The sequence below is a fragment of the Taeniopygia guttata genome, chromosome Z, assembly GCF_048771995.1.
Source record: "Taeniopygia guttata chromosome Z, bTaeGut7.mat, whole genome shotgun sequence".
In the NCBI taxonomy this organism is placed as follows: domain Eukaryota; kingdom Metazoa; phylum Chordata; class Aves; order Passeriformes; family Estrildidae; genus Taeniopygia; species Taeniopygia guttata.
This window is the reverse complement of record NC_133063.1, coordinates 62,757,090-62,772,966: the sequence shown is the minus strand read 5'-3', so window position 1 is coordinate 62,772,966 and position 15,877 is coordinate 62,757,090. Positions and strand designations below refer to the sequence as shown.

Genomic DNA, 15,877 nt, shown 5'->3' with positions numbered 1-15,877 from the left:
AAAAACAGACAATAAAACAAATGCTACTGTAAAACTTTACTTTTTGGGAACTTCAGAGTATGTGTGATGGAAGTGCCAAGGAAGTGTCACTTTTAAGGTGAGTTGCTCAAGCTGGTGCCTTCTTTTCTATGTTTCTTTTTTTCAACTGAAACTCTTTAGAGTTGCTCTTTCCCCATATTTTATCCATACTGGAAAACTAAGGATCAGGATAGAGCTCTCAAAATCCTTCGAGAAATACAGTAGGAATAGGTTTGATATGGGTCTAACAATTCAAAGGATGAAAGGTCTCAATATTTCAAGTGCTTTAATACTGAAGCAATTGTAGTAGTATGTGTGTTCAAACTGAGTAGTTGTTTCTCTCATTCCCTTTTCACTGCCAACTCCAATTTTTTGTTTATATGCTAATACTTGGGCTTTCAGTGAAACTGCACACTTTAAAAAAGTAAAAGATGCTTTGATAGGCTTCAGTAATCAAAGATCTAGAAAAATAGTGGAGCAAGAACTAATCTCTCAAATGGTATAAAAGAAAGAAGAGATCCTTTATGTGTGAATTTTTTGATAGAATAATGGTTTTCTTTACATATAAATATATAAAGCTGTAAATCCTTTTAAACTTATTTGATGGAAAAAATTACTGCTACTACTAAAAAAGTGTCAAAAGTTTTTGTTTCTGTCTGAAATCATAATCCATAGGTTTGGAACTGTACATCAGCATGGCTTTTTTTTGTGTATTAATTTTTTTGAAAAAAAAACCCCAACTGTATGTCTGTAGGACCTCTCCATATTGTCTCAGTCTCCACTCAGATTGTTTTTCCCCCTTTTGCAGGTTCTTAATTTACAACAATTCTACATAATTCCCTCAAACAAAAACATCTCTCCTTCCATCACTTGTAAACCCTGGATATATGCCTACTCTGAGAAGGATAGGTAAACTGTAAAATCCATGAATACTGCTTGTGTGGGAAGATGATGGGATAAAAAGATAATGGTATGAAAAACACAGGGGAAAATACAGTTGTTCCTCCCTGGATGGAATGTGGCCAGCATACCTGACCTCCCACACACAACACAGTCTCAAGGGAATTAAAGGAAGGGTGGAGTGGGACACCATGACCAGGCTCTGTTGACACCCCTGCAGAAGAGGGAGGAACTTGGTGGTACTTTCTAGCTGATAAGCTGCATAGCAGCTGAAAACAAATTGAGATAAAGAAACATGTCATGCTGTTGCATCAGCGGCTATGGTGAATTCACTCTCCTTGGACTGACACATATCCCCGTCCCAAGGTTATATCTGGTACTGTACCGAGATATCTGCTGCTGAGGTACAGCCTGTTTTGTCTACTGCCATGTTAGACTACAATTTTGAACAAAGCTTGAATATCAGAGTCTTCTCAGGGACGGTGTTAAAAAGACCACTGGACTTCTAAAGCTTCTATTTTACCAAATCACTGAATGAATCCTTTGATGATGACAAGAAGAATAAAATTACTCTCTAGTTTGTTCCTCGAACTGCAAGAACTGGCTTTAAAATTTAGCTGAAGTGTTTTATTGATAAGAAGATCCTGGAGTTTTTATTGCATAGCTTGAGCAGATAAAAAATTCTGATTTTGTCTTTGGATTTCAAAGTCCTTAAGCAGCTCACGCTCAGTAAGACTGATTTACTAAGATTACTATACATTTCAGCAGTAACTACATTGCTGCATATGTAATTGAAGGATTGTATGACTTACACATTTCACCTTGTCTTGAGGAAAAATTTGTGTAAGCAGAGCAAACATTCCACCATGATTCAGCTGATTCTGAAGGAGATTCAAAACCAGGTGACACTGAAAGATTTAGGAAATAAGGCACCCTTGTGGTGTGTGGTTTTGCTGCAGTTATATTCTAAAAATCTCCAACTAGCTCAACAATTTTGAAAGCCCTGTAAGATTAGGCTTTTAGGTTTTCAGGGACACAATAAGAAGGTTCACAATTCCTCCTGCTCTATTCACTGCACTTCATGCTTCTTTGAATTAAAACCATTTTGAAAGCACTATCTGCAACATGGAGGAAACAATGATAAGAACATTCATATTTATGAACATGAAAATGCATAGAATCATAGCAATATGCCTAAAGTTATGTAACTTTATTAGATAGTGGAAATTAGAAGTTTTTAAGGAGAGTGTAAACTAAGAAGAAACATCTTTTACACTGGATTCTATTTTTTTTTTTTAATGACAAATTTACTTTCCTGAATTCTAATATGTGGCTGAGAAGGATGTTTGTGATTGTCCTGAAGCAAGGACAACACTTACCCTGAAGATGGCCTGCCATCCTGGCAGACATGTGAGGTTCTGAGTCACTTCAGTAGAAGTCTTAGCAGTCTTCACACAGAAGGTAGCAGAAAGCTCACATGGAATCCCTCACCGTCTCAAAGAAGTCTGTGGCCTCCAGGCTCAGCTTGCAGAAATTCCATGAGCAGTGAACCCAGAAAATTGATTGCTAACATCTTGCCACATGTTAAACAGCTTTGTTACAGGGGTAAAGTGCCACATATTAAATAGCTTTGTCACAGGTGTAAAGTGCCATCAGGCACTTCAGAAGCTTTGGTTACAAAAATGGGAAAAGCAGAGTGATTACTAATTGATTTCAATGGAGACTGCAGGAACATACAGGACAAGAGTTCAAGTGGAAAAACTGCTGTCCAGGTGCCTCTGATTGTCATGTTGGCTCTGACTGCGTTGTGTATGTAGACAGAGTTCCCAAATTTTGTGGAAATGCCTGGGAGAAACTTTGGTTAATGGGACTGGATGGATGCCCCAAGATGGTCCACTATTTGGTGCACTCTGTTCCTTACTTCACAGATACTGCTCCAGCCTGAGCTTGAAATTACACTGCTCCTGCCAGTGCTAATGAGCTGTGGGACATGAAGAGGAATGAAGGGGAATAAGATAGAACCCTCTGCCTTGATGAGTCTGCAAATATTATGGATTTCTAAGTAGGTAAGAGTCACTAATAGGACACACATGCTTGTCTGTGGTCACATACCCTAGGCCTAGCAGTTCATCAGCAGTAAGCAGTTTTTCTCAGGTGGAGAGCTTCAAGCCTCGCTGATTGCTGTAGAAGATTCACCCATATTTTGTGCATTCAAAAAAATCCATCGTACCATAAAATTTTCTTTGCTGTAACAGAATAAAAATTGTATCACTGTGATCAAAAGAAATCATACTTGACCTAGGACACTCCTGCCTCCCTGACTTCAGAAAGCCTTCTCCAGAATATTTGAACAAGACAAAGAAATTTTACCCACACCCTAAGGAGCAGTAGACTTGCAAAGTAAAGTTACTTTGGAAAACTAATTGGTAGAAGATAATCCTGAAGACATATAGTGCCAAAGCCCAATTTTGGAATAGTAACTGGACAGAAATAGATTTGACGTCTAGCTTTTCTAAAACTAAATAGGAAGATGTGTGATTTGAGTCACAAAATAAAGCCTTTTGTTCACACTTTTCTCTAGAGATAGCTTAAAAGAAGTATGTCTGGCTTTGTGCAAGAAATTTATACAAAGCCAGCTAGAGAGTCTATAGAGAGTCTCATCTATGTGTATTAGTGCATGGACACAGTTACATTTCATGTGCACAAGCTGCTGATCACATTCAGGTTTATTGATCCAATTAACCTATTTCTAATGTAGTTGTGGGTTGTGGTTTTTGTTGTGTGTGTGGGGTGTTTGTTTTTTTTTTTTACATTTTTTTATTTCTGCTGTTTTTCAATAGAAAAGATGCTAAACCCAAGAACTGGAAATGCTGAGATTGTAATTTTTCCAAACAATACAAAGTAACTTCAGAGAAACGTAAGACTGTGCATTTTACATCTTCTGTTATCATTCTTCAGTCTTACTCTTCCAACTTCCTTGTGTTATTAAGAAACAATTTCATTTTTATATACATAAAAATTTATTTCTTTATATCAAGATACTTCTTTCCAAATTATTTTATTCTGCATATTGGGTGGATGCAAGGAATTGCTGGTGTGGCAGGTTGTGGTAAGCAGGCTTATAAATCCCATAGTAAAAGGAAATGTCAGAAGTGGTAGGCAGTATTATTTTATTTCTGTAAAAAGGAACAAAAAGGTGTATAATATCTGGCAGTTTTCTCATTCCTTTTCCCTCAGTGGTTTATTTTTTTATACTGAATACAAGGGTTCAGCAACACTGACAGAACATGAAGTGTGTAAGAAGTCCAGTGGCTCACTTCAGTGACTCACTAAAGCCACCTGCTGTGAAGGGCCTTTGGTCCTAGCAGTGAAAGTCTCCGGCATCAGGAGCGCAACTGCCTGCGAGCCTTGTGAATGGTCAGACAGGGAAGTTTCCTTAAAAAACCTTGTGACTGCAGGGGTACTCAGCACAGCCACTCAGGGCAAACACGGCCCAGTTATTTCCATGCGATTCAGCTGACACCCAAGCCAGAAAACACCCTGGGAGTCAAGCTCTTTGGAGAGATAAATTCAATTCAGTTTGTTTCAGTCATTATGCCAGTAATAGCTCAGCCACTTTTGAACAGCTCAAGACATGCAGTAATTTCTATATCTGCCTAGGCTGGGGAAGAGAAAAATACTCCAAAACCTGTTATGGCTATGCCACATTTAAATCCCTTGGACAAACTAATGGGTTCAGTGGAGAGCAAAAAGATGATTAAGGGATTGGAATCCCCTAGGTTGAGGGAGTTGGGCTTGCTCAGCCTCAAGAAGAGCTGAGAGGAAACCTTAACAATGTCTGTGAGTACCTGAAGGATCCAGACCCTGCTCAGTGGTGCCGAGCAATAGCACAAGGGTCAATGGGCAGAAAATGATGTACGGGAAGCTCCACCTATACATGAGGAATAGCTTCTTTACTGTGCAGCGACCTAGCACTGGAACCGGCTGCCCAGAGAAGTTGCTGACAACTAACTAGCGACATTCAAGAACAGGGCCGCAATCCTGCGCCATTTGCTCTCCTTGCTTGAGCAAGGAGATTGGACCAGATCTCCTGTGGTCCCTTCCAGCCTCACCCACTCTGGGGTACCTCGTACCTTTACACCAGCGGGCAGCCAGCACGCGTGCGGAGCGCCTCCGGAGGGAAGGGCCGGCAGCAGGCGGCGCTGCGCAGCCCCACCGGCCGCCGTAGCCGCGGCCAGGCCGCGCCTCTTCCTGGCCCGCCCGCCGGGCGGAGCGGGGCGGGGGTAGCGCCGCACCGCCCCTCGGGCCGCGGGCGGGGCGGGCTGGCGCAGCGGCCGGAGCCGGGGCGGCGGCGCTGCTGCTGCTGCTGCCGGGCGGCGGCTGGCCGTGCGGCAGGATGGTGTTTGAGTCCCTGGTCGTGGACGTCCTGAACCGTTTCCTTGGCGACTACGTGGTGAACCTGGACAGCTCCCAGCTGAAGCTGGGCATCTGGGGAGGTACGGGCCTGGCGCGCCGCGGGGGAGCCGCCTGCCCTCCCGCCCTCCCTCATGCGGCCGCGTGCCTTCCTGCCCGGCCGGGCTCGCCCTGCCGCCCGCACAAGGGAGGAGGCCGGGGCGGTGTCCCGGGCGCGGCCGGGCCGGGCCACCGGCCCACCCGACAGCTCTACTGCCTTCCCACCTGCCTGGCCGCTTAAAAATAGCCGCGGGGGCGGGCTGGGAGGTGGTGCCCGCGAAGCAGCCGGCAGCGGGGGCCGCGGCGGCGGAGCGGGAGGAGCTGCAGAACCGGGATAAGAGAAACGGGACCAAGTCCTGGAGGCGCATGAACGGCCGCTTCTGTTTTGTTTTTCTATGTGGAGCCTCCCGTGTTGTCTCCTAAATGGGGACGGACCTTGGCTGACCGCAGTGTCTGTGGTGTTCGCGGAAAGTTTGGGAATTGGTGGGCGGGCAGTTTGGAGGCGGGAGACTGGCCTGGTTCTGGGAATGCGAAACTGAACTGGTTTACGGGCGTTTTCCACGCCCGGAAATAAGCCGTGTTTAAACGCCAAGGGGTTTTGACGGTGTTTTAGTTCTTGTGGGGGTGAGTGGCCTCTCCGCGAGCGGCAGTGACATCCCATTCGTTCTTGGCGCTGTCATCTGTAGGTCTGGAATACTTGTTATTTTTAGCCTTAAAGAACCAGGAGTAGATACTGCCTTAGGTGTTTGCAAAGGCGGTGCCTAGCTGTACTAGGCAATGTAAGCAGTGGTTTGTAGAATTAAATGATCATGCCAGTTCTGAAGGCAGTAAAGTGTTCTGTTTGAGTGTGCGCTCCTGAGGTCTCCTTAGTAAGGTACTTACAAGAAAACAGCACCAAAGGTCTGTCAGACACAGACCATGAACGGATGCCTATGCAGTGATCTGTGCTGGCTCAGTTTTGAATGTACATCCGTGGTATCTGCAGCATCAGCAAAAGCAAACACAGAGGGTCAGGTTTTTTTACAGGTACATTCAAACAGTAGGTGTGAAACATCCTCGAGGTATTTGCCTACCTGCAAATCCATTCCTAGGCACTCATATACATTAACCAGATTTTGTAAGCTTCTGGAGCTTTTTGCAGCATGGACATTTTTGTTTTCATGCTTATGTTCTGAAATGGCGTCCTCATTTAGTTTCATCTCTGCAGCAATTTTCCTTCAGTTAGTCAAGGCGTTCATAGCATCTCTGTAAAGTTTAGTCTCTATAAGGAGTCTTAACACAGCAACAGCTCTTGTAACTGCTGGGTACAATGTATTAGTCCTTAATCTCTAGCAGTAAGGCTTAATATCGCATATCTCTTACTGATCAGGTGAGCCTTACTTGAAAGGTTTGATAATTGCACCTTTCTGCAGAACTGTGTCAAGCTAATTGCATGATTTGTGTACTGAAGTTACCATCGTTTCTTCTTGCTGTTCAGTGAAGACAGAATATTTAATGAAAAATATGGAACATTGTATATGTTTTGGGAAATAGCTGTACATTGCAAAAAAGGTAAAACTTCTTTTTCCCAGCTCTCTAGGTTGCTGATGGTTAGTCATGGCAGCTTGTGCCTCTGTGAAGCAACTATTAACAGATTAGATAAACATTGTCTCAATTAAAAAAAAAACAAACAAACTGAACAACCCAACTCAAACAAAAGCTAAAAAAACTTCTCACTTTTTCTTTGAAGTTTTGATATTCAGCTGTCATATTTTTCCATGTCTGTGGAACTTAATTTTCTTTTTATTATTTCATCTTCAAGAAGCTCTCACATTTTAGAGGCTTTAGTATATATTTAATATATATTTGTATTTAAACTAAATTTCTTGTTTCTCTAGTGCTTACGTATAAGAATAAAATTATTTATTCTCTACATAGCCTCTTGACTTGTTTATATACTGGTATACCAATGTCTTGCTCTAAGATGCTTAGAGCAGCCTCTGTGTTGTGTTGGTAAGGCATCACCTGTAGAGTTTTATTTTTTCCTAGACTACCACATTTTTGACTTAAATTATGTCAATGTTTAATGGTATGTGTATCTACAATATTTCTTATATTTCAAATATCTCACAGGACCTAGAAATTGCATTCTGCTATGTAAAAGGCAGCAACTATTAGTAGTAGCAGCAGTAGAAAATATAGACTACGTTTATATGGAGTGCATAATTGATTATCAGATCCTGACACTCACAGTATACCTAAGGTCTATGGATAATTTTTTAAGCTTGTTAGTTACTGAAATTCTGTAACTAAGGTATTTTTAAGAAAAGTACCATTTTTACCTTCATATTTTGTGTAAACTTAATAGCTGTTCATGCTTGTCTGTGTGCTCTGAAAGCATTTCCATTACAGCTGTGTGTTTAAGTTCTTACAGTGTTCGTCTTTCTGTATCTTGATAAGATTGCAAAATTTTACATGATTCATGTACTATTGAAATTGTCCCAAATCCATCAAATGAAAAGAAAAAAAAAGGGAAGTTGTTTGGTTTTTTTTTCCTGTAACAAATCACCACTGCTTTTTGGATGCTAGAGCATTGCACAAGTTCTCTCTCTGTATATATATATATATATATATTCTTAAATTTTAAAAGGCATATATTTTTTTTTTTTTTGCCTCTGAATGATTAAAAACCGGAATGGTTTATATTAGAAGGCTGTAGGGAGCAAATTGTGGCCTTATAGTTTTTTATAGCTAGCTTCTTTGAATTAAGGTTAGTAGCCTGTTCATAGACTATGTATAAAACCCAATTTTACATAGTTTCAGCCTCTGTAAATTCAGAGCATTATTAATGACTTTTTAATGATCATGCCTAATATTAACCTTGTTTTGATAAATGAGAGAATTCATCATGCACTATTAAAGCTATTCTATATTCAATCAGTGTAGTAAAGTTGTTTGATGACACTGCTCCAGAAAATACATGAACACATTAATAATTACTGTAATGATTTTTTTTTCTTGTTAAAAAACCCTCAGACTAAAGGGTAAAAATATGGACTATCTCAATATTGAAAAAAACGTGATATCCTAAAACATGAATGGCTGAGAGTGTTGCAAGAACTGAATGACCTGAAATATAAAAGGTAGTGCAGAAAGTTGAAGGTAGCTCAACCTACACAGGTATAAAAGGTAATTTGAACGTGTAAAGCCAATACTGGAGAAACCAAGGCTCAGAAAAAAGTGTAAAGGGAGAAAATCATATTCCTTGGGAACTCCATTAATATGAAGTAAGGTAAAAGATGTGTTAAGCAGCCATCAGGGAAAGCTATAGGATGGCTGATACTGGGAAGGACAGTGTTTTTTAACCTCTTTTTTTTGGTGTTCACTAAGAAAGATAGTTTCAATGGGCTGTGTTAACCAGTGTGCAAGTACTTGGCTTAGATGAACAGGTTAGATAAGTATTTAGGTGAGTCAAATATTTTTGAATGCTCTAGATCTGGTCAAGTTAAAATAATTGAAAAGATGCTTGCAGCAATGTGAGATGTATGCAGTTATCTTTGACAAGAAGTGAAATGCCAGTGAGGTTTCTGGTATTGTGAGATTAAACAATTGTTTTATTACAGTTCATGATACTATTATTTTCTTCTGACTCTGCCTAACTTTTCAGTGTTTTGGTCTGACCCTCTGTACTGCCCTTTAAAAAGCTTAAATCTTGGTTGACTTGGCACACTTGTGTAATGTCTCAAGCATGTCTTACTTAACACAACTTATTATTTGAGTAGCTGGTGTCTTTTTTTGGGGCAGCTGTGTGAGTAAGATGATATAGGCAGATAATTGGCATGTTTGTGAGCACAGAAACACGTTGTTTTTTTTTGCCTACAACTATTATTATAGTGAAAGACAAATACTTTTGTTTACTTTGCCTTGTCTAGGTGTAGCACCTAGCAACCTCCTGCCCTCTTACATAATAGTAATTTGAATTCACTGGAGGGATACATAATGTCTGGTAGTTTTTACTGTCTTTCACGATCTATTTTACAATAGATGTCAATAGATGAGGTATTTGGCAGACACTGATCCTCAAAGGCTTGCAGCTTGTCTCTAGAGGGCATGCTTAAACAGAAATAATTAACAGCACAAACACAAATGGAAAATGACTAGCAAAAGCAGCTGTTTGTGTTAAGTGATCAGAGATGTTCACAAGCTGACAATGCTGTTGGAAAAAAGCAGAAATTTTGTTAAAATATTTGAACAGGAGTGTTGGGTACTGATTAGATACTAGCTAAGGTATTTGCATTTTCTGATCTTTCATCTCTCTCTCATCTGTTTTCCTTCCCCTGCCCTTTTATTTGCAAGACAGCAGAGAGTGGTTAATTAGATAAAATCTACAGGATTTTTATGTTGATTAATTTTATTCCCTCTTTTATCTTTTGTTTGAACCATAATGAAATTTCTGTTAGACTTCTTTAGTGAAATAGTTTACTAGATCTATTTTTGCATGCTGAATCCTTGGTAGTAAGTAGATGTTAGTTCATGCATTTAAATTAATGAAGTTATTTTGAGTATCTAAAATTAAGACAATAAAGCTATTTTTCTAGAATTTTGACAGCTGTTTTATTTTGTTGAATTATTCACATTGTCCAGAGATCAGTAAATCTAAAAATTTGATTTATAATGGAGCCTAAATAAATTCTAGACTTTACTATAGGTATTTATAACTGTTCTGGCTTTTATTATTGTTTTGGCTGGTAGCCTGCATGTTTAACCCTAGGTATTTATACAACTCCAACTACTTGTACATACAGTTTCTAAGGTTGCTTAGATGGGTAACTTTTAATCATGTATTGGATGCATGTCTGACATCAAAACATTTAGTTGCTCCCAACAGGACACCAGCCCTGCCAAAAAAAACCCAACCAGCCATCAGCCCATCAGCAAAAATGACAATCAAGTCTTTATGTGTTTTCTGATTTTTGCAATTAAAATCTACTGTCAGTAATCCAAGGCTAATTCACGAGCTGTTTTACATCCTGTAACTAGGGTTTATTCCCTGGTTTTCCTGCTTCTCTTTGTGGGTTTTTTTTGGTTTTTTTTTTTTTTTTTTTTTTTGCCTCTAATCCTCACCTGAATGGTCAGGATTCAATGTAGTTGCACTTAGATCTGCATTTCATTGCAAGGGAAATGGCTACATGTAGTGGAGACTACATTTTGGTAATGAAGGAGAATACTACAATAACTACATTTCAAATACTGAGCATCAGAGTTGGTTGCAAGCTTTGCAAGTGTGGTGGCTTTGGAAATATTTCCTGTTTACTGCTGGAATGTTTAGTCAGTGTCTTGGGCTCTCTTTCAAGTATATGAAAAAGAAAGGTTACATCAATACATATAACCTAGTGCCTGTTTAGTAGACTTTCATATGCTTTGATGGTCCATTAACTGATCAGACTGTAACAAGGTTTTTGTAAGTAAACTGTTATATTTTAGTGAACATGTTTCAGTAAGTTTGTACTAAAATTCAGATGCTTGGGGTCGTACTAATGGGTATTTCTTCTAGTAATTCTTAATTAAAACATCAAACTTTTTAATTGTAAAATCATAAGTGATTTTTTTAGAATAGTAAAATCATAATCAAAAACACTGAATAATTATGTACCTCACTTCCAAATCCCAGCATTTAATGTAGAATTTTCAAAAGCTTCCCGTTTGAAACATTATTGATTCTCGAGTTATCGTCTGCCATTATAATGTGCTCAAATGAAATGAGAAATAGCTCTGCAATCACAAACCATTGTTTGTAAATGTTTAAGATAATCCCTACTCACTTTGCAGTACTTTGTTTTTGGAAGCATCTGGGCTGCCGAATTATTTTAGCTTGTACCTCTATGGGACAGTGGCATGTGTCAGACTCTTGATAAATGAGAGGGAATGTTTACATAGCCATCAAGTGAAAGTGAAGAAACTCAACCCAGTTAAACTGCTTCATGGCACAAATGAAGAAACTGCGGAAATTGCACCTTGTGCCTGGTAGCTTGGTTACGAACCTGACCTTTGCTCTGGATACCATTAGAATTACTTGCCATGAATACAATTACAATTAGTGGTATCTTCTTGAAGAAGCAAACAGGTTTTTTTTTTTTTCGTGTTAAAATGGTATCTACAGAGTAAGCTTTATCAGGGAATAAATTTAGAATGGAATTGAAAACTATGGTATCACCTTGTTATTGCCTACAAAGACTATATAGTTCTGGTTCCTAGAGTAGTTACAGACTACTTTTGGAAATGCTCTCTTTGCTTTTTTTTTTTTTTTTTTGATTCCTTTTCTGTTGTTCCTGGCAATGTGTGTGTATTTTAAGGCTTAACTGCGGCAGCATCAGCTGCCCGAAAACATCCTTCTGCATGTAGTATTTCTCTGGAGAGGCTGATGTTAGCACATATCAGATGTATAGATTTCTACTGGAATGTGATTATAAATTGCTGCAATGAATAAATTAAAACATTAAAATCTTGATAGTATTTTGTGAGTGCTATGAGATGGATGGATTAGTTTACCTGATCAACTCCTCCATATTAGTTCAACAACTTGAGTCAACTGTTCTAGTGCATACACTTTTGAGATTTGGGTCCAATTTCCCAAAATTGGTGCTACTTTGAACAGTTGTTGATTGCCATTAGCACTATACAACTGCAATAATATTCGTGCAATTGGAGCCCCCATTTTTCCATGCATTTTGCTATTTCTAACGTGCATCCCAAAAGAAAAGCATTTTGGGTTAATTCAGTTTTCATTTGCAACCTCAAGTTGTATTGCTTTCCAGGCCTGTAATCTGCTTCTGGTTTCTGGAATCTCATTTATACCCCTGCTCAGCTGTATCAGATGTCTATTTCATGTGCATGTGTTAATGCTCTACAGCTGGTTTGAAAGTAACCATCACAGAAGCTCCATTCGTGTAGATTTTGCAGAAGACATTGCTTTGGACTGTGTGCGCATGTTTAAGTTATGAGTTTTCTGGTCCCAGTATTCCTTTTGTTATGGCAAGTGTTTGATGTGAAGTATGTTGTAAAACTGATCTTGCAATTTAAATTTTCTTTGTTCTCTCCTTAAAATTTAGGTTACTGAAATACTTCCTGTGAATTTTTGTAGGCCTATAAATAAAACTGGCAAGAATAAGATCTTTTGAGGGCCAAAATTCCACTCACATTTACTGTTGCAGGATTTCTACAAGGATAGGAGACAGATGGTTGAGGAAAAGCTAACTTTTGATTTCAAAATGGGTTCTTAGAAAATTGAGAAAGGGTTTTCCAGCATCTTTACTTTGAGTAATTTTATGTTATTTTTCATGGACATGCAAGCTCCGTGAGACAATCTCAGATATTATTTTGTTGAATGATTAATCATCTTTCATGGATATTTGCCAGTAGGCTTTGGATCTTTTCCACAGTAGAAGTTTTCTTGACCATAGGTCATGGACCACTGGGGTGCCCCACTGTGAAGGGGAAGGAAGCTCCTAAAATTTGTAGGTACCTGTGGTTAAAAAGGAACAACAGAAGTGAACCAGCAGTCCTGACTCCAGTGTCAGTGCAGCTGATAGCGTGTCCAGGGTCCTGGGGCACGTGTGTGTCCAGGTTTGATTCTGGGTATCTTTATACAGTTAAGATTTCTGTGCGATGAAGGTAATTTGCTTGTTTACTATGAAAATGAGTTATCATCTGCAGTTTGTTCTGCTAGACCTTTCTGGGAATAGGTCAGAGGTCTTTGGGCGTCTCTGGAGGTCTTGATCCCTCCTTACTGGATTGACCTTAGGTGGACAGTCCATGCCTCCTTCTTGTCCTCATTCCTTTGCTTATGCTCATTTTCAGGAGCCAGAACAAAGACCTTTGTCCAAGAAGAATTCTGGCTTATGGTGGTCTGTATGACCACCTTTTCCTGCCACATCCTGTCCCTTCTCATGGCATGTTCTCACTAACAAATCTTGGTTGACTCCACTGCTGTCCTCCGTTGGTGTTTGAGAAATATATTAGGCCCCTTATCTTCTAGGCTTCTGTAACCCACAGATTCAAACTTTGGGATTTGTGGTGTGTACCACTTTGGTTATTCCAGTTTTTCTTTTGGCTTCTTTTCTTTTAGGAGCTGTAGCACTGAAAAATCTGGAAATAAAAGAAAATGCACTGGTAAGCTTGTGAAAATAACAGTAATACTTGCAAAAATTATTCCTGAGCTATGTTATATGTGTTTAATGGGTTTAATGTTAACTTTTTGGTTCTTATTTTAGGATACACTTTCTTTTAAGTGGAAGCACACTGATTTCTTTCTCTGCTCCTATATATATTATCTGATTAATTTGAAATTAAATTTATAGGGGAAAGTATGCATTTTTCTTCCCCCTAGAAGAGCTCTCAGCAGTTGCTAGAAGAATATGCTTAGGTCAATGTGCTTTTAGTAATACTGAAAGACCTTTTTTTTTTTTTATAGCTCATGAAGCTAGGACTTTGTTTTTGTGAACGTATTTAGCCTAACATAGCATAACAGTCTAAATTGGTAACCAAGAGCTTGCTTAACCATTTTACTGATTTTTTTTTTCTTATGAGGTTGGTTTGTTAAGGTTATCATGATACCTTTTCCTGCATTGAAACATTTCACAAGTTGCTGAATTGAGCTTAAATTTTCTAAACATCTTTCTTTCAGAGTCAGCTGGATGTGCCATTTAAAGTTAAAGCAGGACATATTAGTAAGTTGCATTTTATCTTATACACATGCAGGAGTTTCTAAAACTACTTCCTTTCCTTGCAAGTGACTTTAGGCATCCTAAGCAAGTGATTTCCATACTTTGTATACTTTGTACACTCTGAAGTTATCTCTTCTGAAAAGAAACTTTTTTGAGTTTTCAAAAAAGTATACCTGAGTCTTGTTTTATCACCTCAATATTAATAAGGAAATAGCCCAGCACAGCAAATATGAGCAATTGGGCAGGATTGGATCTCATTCCTTGCCTTAATAAGACTCCACAACTGATTTTTACCTTTCACATGCCTTTTCATCTCCTTCCTTCCTTGTTTTTGCTAAAAGAAAAAGTTTTCTTGTTGCAAGTTGATTGTTTTGTAAAAGTGGTTTCTTAAAGTAATGTAAGTCTAAAGCCATTATGCTTCCTTTAAACTGACCCTGGAATAATGTGTTTTCTGTGATTTTAGTATTTTATTAAAATTTGCACTTGGGAGGCACTGTATCCTCATGCTCCCTGTGTTCACAAAACCTACCTAGTATTTATGACTGATGATGTATAAGCTGCCCATATGCTTTTCTTGTTTCTGAGGATGCTGCAGTGGATTTTCAAGGAGGGAGACATTACTGTTAAGAAGGAGGAATGTAGTTTAAGAAAATAAGGAAAGACTATAGATTTGATAGTTCTGCTTGCGGAATAACTTCTCATGTTGTTTATATATTGTGTAATAAAATAAAATCCAGCTGAGGAATCTTTTGCCTCAGGTGCATTGGGGTATTTTCTATCCAGTATAATAATAGGTAAGAGATTTTGTGTTTAATATGAATTATCTTTGCATTTCTTTTCCAGTCAACTATTTAACTGTATACCTTGACCTTTTGTGTTTGTAGGTCAACTTAATCTACAGATTCCATGGCAAAACCTTTATACTCAACCTGTTGAGGCAGTCCTTGATGGAGTTTATTTGCTTATTGTGCCCACAGCCAGTAAGTTAATTTATAGGAAGAAGTGACTATAGATTGGTGGGATTTCAGAATTATCTGGAATGGGTTGATACTGTTTTCATGAGCTTTATTCTTAGTAGATACTTTTAGCAATTACAGTTAAATACTGGAATGGAAGTCTTTCAGTAATTTACGTTTCATCACCTAATTTTTTTGCTATGCAACTGTTATATGTGACTGTTACAAAATGTAAAAATTACTGCTTTTGAAACAGTATCTTTAAAAACAACATATAAGGCTTTTTGGTATTATACATTTTTACATTATGTGTTAAGGCATAAAATATGATGCTGAAAAAGAAGCCAGGCAGCTCTTGGAAGCAAGACAAAGGGAATTGCAGAGAATAGAAGAAGCAAAGCAGAAGATAGCTGACAAAGGTAAGAGTGAGAAAATCTAATGAAAATGATGCTGCTTCTTTCTTTAATCCAGAAAGATACAGACATTGTCAATGTGTTCTAGATTCTTGTTTTTTCCTTGTTATTTAAAAGCCTATTAGTTATGGTTTTTTAGGTGTAATCGCCATCAGTATTGCAGAACCAGCATTCTGAAAATAAAAAGGTTTGAGTGTTGATGTGATCTGATATAAATTGTGCTTTTATATCATATGTCACCTGACATTTTCTTTCCTCTTTCATGAGAAGCAGTTTGCTTCCAGTATCAAAGCATTTTTACTAATACAGCTTTTTAAAAGTTTGTTTCAATCTGTTCTTCATGAAAATTCTTATCTTTAAATTCAGCTTCTGATGCTTCCACGAAATATGATTTGCTCACCTAAAGTATTGGTGGGTGCTGGTCATACTTTTGAAC

General features: G+C 38.6%; 1 protein-coding gene across 7 annotated transcripts in view; it reads left to right on the top strand.

The window, feature by feature from the left end:
- Nucleotides 1–5,190: 5,190 nt before the first annotated feature.
- VPS13A (vacuolar protein sorting 13 homolog A) overlaps nt 5,191–15,877 on the top strand; it is a 109,056-nt gene continuing 98,369 nt past the window's right edge. For all 7 annotated transcript variants that reach the window (XM_030258669.4, XM_030258668.4, XM_072922601.1 and 4 more), the window contains exons 1-5: nt 5,191–5,414; nt 13,475–13,518; nt 14,033–14,075; nt 14,957–15,052; nt 15,346–15,447. In XM_030258669.4, the coding sequence (XP_030114529.4) occupies nt 5,315–5,414; nt 13,475–13,518; nt 14,033–14,075; nt 14,957–15,052; nt 15,346–15,447 (385 nt within the window). In that variant the 5' untranslated portion in view covers nt 5,191–5,314. The remainder of the gene's footprint in view (nt 5,415–13,474; nt 13,519–14,032; nt 14,076–14,956; nt 15,053–15,345; nt 15,448–15,877) is intronic.